Genomic DNA, 6,576 nt, shown 5'->3' with positions numbered 1-6,576 from the left:
TAAGTTTCCACCTCAATCGGGTGTGATTATCCAACAAGACAATGCCAGCCCCCACAAGTGCGTGACGACAAGTGTTCTGAACTCGCGCGGCATTTTGGGCATTGAAGTGAAGAACCAGCCACCGAACAGCCCAGACTTCAACGTCTTAGACTTAGGATTCTTTAACTCTATTCAAAGCCTGCAGTATCAAAAGAGCACTCGTACAATCGAGGAGCTTATTGATGCTGTGGAAACCTCGTTTTATGAGTTGCCTGTGGATACGGTGTCCAAAACATTCATTACCCTGCAAAAGGTGATGGAGAAATGCATCGAAATACACGGAAGCAACGACTATAAGCTCCCTCACATGAAGAAGGACGCAATGATATCCGACTTTACGTCCTTCAACGTTGAGTGTGATGCCTATACATACGAGAGTGCTTTGATCCACTTGAACTATCGACTGGGCGAGGAAGCATCCATGGAATCACTTGTGAATTCCCCAGAACAAGCTGTAGTGATCATTTAATAAAAATGTCATTATATTTTTGCCGTCCATTATTCGTTTCTAGAGTGACATACAAATATCAAGTAATTTCCGAATTGCCACACATACTTTATTCAAGTCAAAACGAACCTAACAACAATTTTGGACCAGAGTAGTAGTATTTATCATGTCGAACATTCATTCATAGTAGTCAGGTGTCGATTATATCTGTCATTAACATGACATGTTGGAAAAAGAATGGCCTCTTCCGATGATCGAAATCGGGACCTCCTGCACCCTAAGCAGGAATCATACCACTAGACCAAAGAGGCTTTCTTGGACGATAATATTTATAACCCACTTATTGTGCTTAATTTCGTGTTGTGGTTTCTCGTTGGAATTTAAATCGATTTGATTGGCTACTTCAGAAGAGCTCAAAATTATTAGCCAACCAAAACCTTCTCAATGAAATTTAACCAATCAGATCGATTGTGGATCGGTTTGGTCGGCGCGATTCGATTGCGTTTTCGAAATCGTGAAAACAAGAGGTAAATCGATTTTGATTGGCTCATGCTATTTCTGAAAACTACTTGGAACTCAAGGGCATTGGGTCTTATAACATGGCTTTTTACGGATAATGTACGGATAAAGGGGAGTCTTATGCTGGTTTCACCAATAAGACGCATTTTCCCGTCAGTCTTATTATGCGCAGGGATTCCAACAGATGAACATCAACACAATGTATCGCTTATACTTACTTAGGCCACCGCGACCACTTCTTCACCAAGTCGTTAACAGTAGCCGTCAATGTAGTGTAGCGGTTCGCAGGACAATTGCCGCAAGTTTGTATCTACCTATTGCCTGATATGTAGAGCATCGGAGAGCCAAGGCCATATAGTACATACAGTAAGTGGAAAGTGAACTATAAAACTGACGGGAGGGTACGTTGCGTCTTCGAAATCAATATTGATACTATGAATACTAAGTACTACTAGTACTATTACTAGTAAGTGGCCTGTACTACTAGTTAGTATATTAATTACGATAGGTTACTACTAATAGTAGTCGGCCGTTTATTGCTGGTTGAGTGAAACTTGGGGCTAGTGGGCGTGGTGAGGAGTTTCGTGGACGGCCGCACTGCAAAGCCGGCGGTGGCAGGCCGCGTATATGGCTTAGCTCGGTACGTTTGCTGCCGCCGCAGCTCCATCCGCTGCTGTTCCTCGAGCTCCCGCTTTGCTAGTTCCTTGGCTTCTTTGGCTTCTTTGCGTTTAGCTTCAAACATCTCCCGCGCCCTAGCTCTCTCCAACTGGTTCGTCGTGCTAGTAATACTAGTAGTAACCGTCCTACTAGTACTACTACTAGCATCAGTCTTGGAGCGTTGAACGGGGGGTTGCTTTGGCAGGACCGATGCTGGCCGAGTACTTTGTGACAAAAGGGGGTGATTTGCTTGAGGGGGAGATGACCACTTTTTGTCACCCATTCTCGCCAACGTCGCGAGTTTCGGCATCGTGGGCTGCGTGAGCGGCTTGGACGAGTTGGGCGCGATGTTGGGCGCCATGTCCAGCGTGGATGGCATCGGGCGCGCATGGAACTTCTTCTGCAGCTCGATCGAGTCGGCGTCCTGGGGATGATGCAAGGGATTCCTCGCTTGCTTCACGGCCTCCGCGCGCTTGGCCGAGTGCAACGTGGGCGCTGTCGGCTGAATCATGCACGAGTTAGATCGATGTGAGTGACGTCAACATGCATAACGCATGATGCGAACCTTGGTGAGAGGTTTGCGGGACGACGTGGATGAGATCGCTCCGCTGCTGCTGCGCGTGGAATCGTCGCGGGAATGGGCGTCGTCGTTGAGGGAATCGGGCGCCGAGTCCGTGTGGGAACGCGCGTCGTCATTGTCGTCGTCGTTGTTGTCGTGGAGAATGACGGGCGGCGTCTGTCGCCGATGGCGTGCGGTGGCAGTGGTCGGAGGCTGTTTGGTGGACGGTCGTCGCGACATGTGGCTCCCATCGGCCGCCGCCACGAACGCATCCAGCGCGGCGGTGGCGGAGTTGTCCATTTGGTCGAAATAGCCATCGGCGTTGTTCACGTAGCTCTTCTCGAACTCGCCGTCGTTCAGGTCGTAGTACGTCGGCGCGTCGAAGTCGAACACGATCGTCGTGGCGTCGTCCTCGGGTTCCACCATTTCGATGGCAAAATGACGTCAAGTTGCAAATGGTATGAACATTTTAGCCAATCACAGCGTTCCGTCAAGAAAGGGAATAAAAATACGCGCCAGAATTACTCAAAATACGTGGGAATCCATATTTCCATTATTTTAATAATGGAAATATGGATCACAAATCCACCATATATAAAGCAAGGATGTATGTCGTCTTGACGCAGGATGGATCGGTGCGTGAAGTTTGTCCGTGAGAGATGGACAGGTGATCAAGGGAGGCTGGTGACTGCGCAGTCGCTGGCAGGGAGATGGCGGTGTCATCGACTGCTCTCGCGTCCGGAGATGCGTCCGTTACACGAGTGGGTTTCTTTACCAAGCCAGTTGGTCCTCTCCCACCACACCGACATGGTTTGCTCTGGACATACACATGAATGGCTGTGGCAGAGGCTGAATAGTGACGAAGCATATAACGTTACTACTTAAATCTTCCTGTGATCTCATGCGCAGCAACCACCTCGGCTGTACGTACACGTAAGCATGGCGCCGTCGACCCGGTGAGTGTTTTTGAGGATCTCACCAGTCACATGGGGCTGGTACCACCGCCTCCCGCGCTTGACAATCGCCGGCACGAGCATGTAGATCCTCAGGACGGTGTTATGGATCGCTTCAAGCTGCGGTGGCCTTGGTGTTCCTCGTTGGCTACAGAAAGATCTCGCCCGTCTTGGTCATCGTGGTGGTGGGGTTGCTGCTCTGGGTGGAGGCGCTATAGGTCGAATTGTTGTAGTCGGAAGCTTCTACGCAGCTTAGCTTCTTTCGCGGCTGGAAAAGTCGAGGCGCATGTCAGCGGGTGTGGTCGTGCACAGGGCAGTAGCCCAACACCACCATAAGTCTGGGCTTGCAGTACAACTTGGAGCCGATGGAGATCATTGTGATCCGTCGGTCTAAGTCTAAGCTCGTGACCCCATGCGAGCTGGTCATCCATGATGTGTCGAGGGTAAAGTGGCCATGCAAGAACCTAACGTTAGGTTGCTATTTTTTATGGTTTTAAAAGATCTAATGACGACACACACCACTATCGGTATGAATACATACAAGTGCCCTAGTAGTTATAATCGTTGGTGTCAACAGGTCTCCGTGTTCATAGTAGTATATACTAAGTACTGTAGTAACGTTAGCTCAACCACAACAGTCCCCTCGACTATACTGGTACAAGGTCGGTTTACTCACCCGCGTGGTGCTCTTGCACAGGTCAAATTTGTTTTGATGGATCGTACCAACGACCTTGGGCTGGTACAGATGTCGTAGCCATGACGTGATCGTCGGCACAAGATCGTAGATGCTCACGACCATGTATTGGGCGTGTGTCTCTTGACAAGGTTTGGACGCCGGCTTCAGGTTGCCTGCTGCCAGATGCGACTCTCGCCCGACGTCCACGGTACTGCTACTTTCGCGGCTGGAGCAGCTGACCGCCACGTCCCTCGCCACTTTGTCCCCCGACTTGTCGAGCACTGTGCAGTACCCCAACAGCACCATCAAGCTGGGCTTGCAGTACCGTTTGTTACCGATGGAAATCGCGTTTGCTTCGTCCAAATCGAGGCTCGTGACCCACTGCGGCGTGGTCAGTTCGTTCAGAAACGCATTTTGGCTCGTCCACGCCGTGTTTAGCAAACAGCGGCCCCACGATAGCCTGTGTGCCAGTATCGATAGCACCCACGCCACGACCATGCACACAACCAAGTCGGGCAGGACGATGTAAATCACGGGCGTGATGCCAACATCACTTTCGATCACGTACGCCCCAGATGTCCACATACTTCCGTTAATACACAGCTCCAACGTCGGGGCAATGTATGTCCAAAAGTCGGCTGCCTGCGTCGGCCCCCGTCCCTTGGCCAGCTCAACACCGACAAACAAGATCACGGTGCAATAGATAAACACTGGTGCGGAATAGCAAAGGGGACGGTTCCTCCATGGAGATGGAACGGGCACGGCTTGCACGAGGGTGAGAATAGCCATCCATGATAGCGCCATCATCACGGCCATCATGAGGAAAGACATGCTCCAGTAATGGTGCCCCTCAATGCCATAAGTGTACCGCAATACGTCTACATACAACGGCGAGAAGAGGAACGTGCCGACGAACGCAAGCAGCAGAAGCTTGCGGCGCTCCAACGATGCAATCATGTCGTACGTTAGCACGGGTTTGTTTTGCAGCAGCCCCGAGAGCCCTTCGAGGGTGATGAGGCCATCGTTGCTAAGCAACGCCAGCGACGCAAAACACATGAAGAGCTGGAACACGATGAGCATGGCCTGGTTGTCCACGTCATGGCTGTTTTCCCAGCCAATGCTGAGCACTTTTCGGGACGTTTTGCCAATGCTGTAGCCGAGCAAAGCCTGGATTTCCGCGTCCAGCATGTCCACACAGTGGGCCACGACCCACACACGCATCAAGTACAGCCGGTTTAAGCTGTTCACGGTCGCAATATAGTTGGGCTGGTCCCACGTCGCGACTTCTGTCCGTCCATCACTTGCCGACACAAACACCTTTGAAATCGACGCCGAAACCCCTCGCACCATCCCGTTGGTCTCGACGACTGAGGCGGGTCGGGACGGAATCGCGTCCGAGCACGTGCTTAGGAGGAACGCGCCGTCGGGGTACTCGGGGGTCCCCACCGTTTCAAGTGTGGTCATGCCCAGCACTTCTTGACTGCCCTGTGGATTACACTGGGGGAACTCGGCGTCCCCCACCAACAAGTACAAAGTCCCCCATCGCCCGATGCCCGTGATATAGCACGTGGTCACGAAGGCCACGACCGACTGGTTGGATACGAGGACGTCCGCGCCCAATTGCCGGCCGACGCTACTCCACGCCACCGCACCTGTCACGTTGACTTCGGCAAACGAGCACGAGTTCGGCACAAAGCCCGAAGCGTACGTTAGCCGGCAGGTTTGGCCATAGGATATCCACTGGTCTTGGTTGTAGTAAGACATGTTGGTGCTATAGAACATGCCTTGCTTGAGCAATATGAGCACGAGCCCGGCCGTGGCCAGGATGAGTAGTATCGCACAAAAGTTGCTCATCACGCGAAACCACTTGGCCAAATATGCACCTGTGAGTGCTGGCTTGATCCGATGGCTCAGTTTGCGAGAGCTGGGCTCGGCGCTTGGCATCGCGGACGACCAACGTCCGACGACAAAGGCAACCAAGGATACGGCTATTTTCAGCCTCTTTCGTGTACGAGTTTCAGTTGCGGTTACAACGGTAACGAACTCGTGACAAGTCTCATGGAATACAGTAAGTTACGTTCTACAGACTCTTTACAGTTAGTGTTTCAAATTGTTAATGCAGATTAACGTTATAGATTAACGTTATACATCATTTTCCTAATAGTAATCTAATCCAATTTGAATATAAAGCCTCTTTGGTCTAGTGGTATGATTCCTGCTTAGGGTGCAGGAGGTCCCGATTTCGATCATCGGAAGAGGCCGTTCTTTTTCTTTACAGTCATCCCCCGATTTTTGCAGCCCCTACCAAATATAGTTTTACGGAGGTACTTATATGCATGGGTTATATGAAGTCTTGGAGGAGTATACCTTCACACTAGATAAGGATATAAATCACATTCGATGAGCAAAAACTAATCGTAAATATCCGAATACCCTACACGTTTTGTGATATGTGGTCGCACAATTTCTCAAAGCAAGTACACTCTCATTCTTACAGTAGAAACATCGAACAACGTCCTAGCTTGTTATCCAGTGCTCGAATTTATTCCGACAGCCATGTCATCGTGTATGTAGAGTTAACCACTTTGCAAGGATTCGCATGGCAAATGGACAACGCTCGTGATATTGTGATATGACTTGGTGCTGGCACCGCATTTGAGTTCCCAGTATTAATTTTTCAATAACCTGTTAAATTGAATATTCGATGGGATTACACAGGATATTC

At 50.3% G+C, this 6,576-nt stretch overlaps 2 protein-coding genes and 2 non-coding genes across 4 annotated transcripts; 1 reads left to right on the top strand and 3 right to left on the bottom strand.

Moving 5' to 3' along the window:
- Positions 1–726: 726 nt before the first annotated feature.
- Positions 727–798, bottom strand: H257_17513. The gene has a single exon. It is a non-coding gene; the product is annotated as a tRNA-Pro (tRNA).
- A 679-nt stretch (positions 799–1,477) lies between these two features.
- Positions 1,478–2,735, bottom strand: H257_17512 (hypothetical protein). Its single transcript, XM_009846324.1, has 2 exons — positions 2,229–2,735; positions 1,478–2,165 (listed from the first exon to the last, which is right to left on the bottom strand). Exons 1-2 carry the CDS (start codon positions 2,646–2,648, stop codon positions 1,506–1,508), a joined length of 1,080 nt encoding a protein of 359 aa, XP_009844626.1. The 5' UTR covers positions 2,649–2,735; the 3' UTR covers positions 1,478–1,505.
- A 1,002-nt stretch (positions 2,736–3,737) lies between these two features.
- H257_17511 (hypothetical protein) lies at positions 3,738–5,840 on the bottom strand. Its single transcript, XM_009846323.1, has one exon. The coding sequence runs from the start codon at positions 5,793–5,795 to the stop codon at positions 3,801–3,803; it is 1,995 nt and encodes a 664-aa protein (XP_009844625.1). The 5' UTR covers positions 5,796–5,840; the 3' UTR covers positions 3,738–3,800.
- A 200-nt stretch (positions 5,841–6,040) lies between these two features.
- Positions 6,041–6,112, top strand: H257_17510. The gene has a single exon. It is a non-coding gene; the product is annotated as a tRNA-Pro (tRNA).
- Positions 6,113–6,576: the final 464 nt, after the last annotated feature.

The sequence above is a fragment of the Aphanomyces astaci genome (assembly GCF_000520075.1).
Source record: "Aphanomyces astaci strain APO3 unplaced genomic scaffold supercont1.109, whole genome shotgun sequence".
Lineage (NCBI taxonomy): Eukaryota > Oomycota > Saprolegniomycetes > Saprolegniales > Verrucalvaceae > Aphanomyces > Aphanomyces astaci.
The sequence above is the reverse complement of the archived record's forward strand: the minus strand, read 5'-3'. Positions and strand labels throughout refer to the sequence as shown.

Bases quoted from the DNA above. Each gene is read 5' to 3' on its own strand.
- H257_17511 (XM_009846323.1), bottom strand. From the start codon at position 5,795: ATGCCAAGCGCCGAGCCCAGCTCTCGCAAACTGAGCCATCGGATCAAG.
- H257_17512 (XM_009846324.1), bottom strand. From the start codon at position 2,648: ATGGTGGAACCCGAGGACGACGCCACGACGATCGTGTTCGACTTCGAC. The intron at 2,166-2,228 runs GTTCGCATCATG...TGCATGATTCAG, and splicing joins CCCGCAAACCTCTCACCAAG to CCGACAGCGCCCACGTTGCA.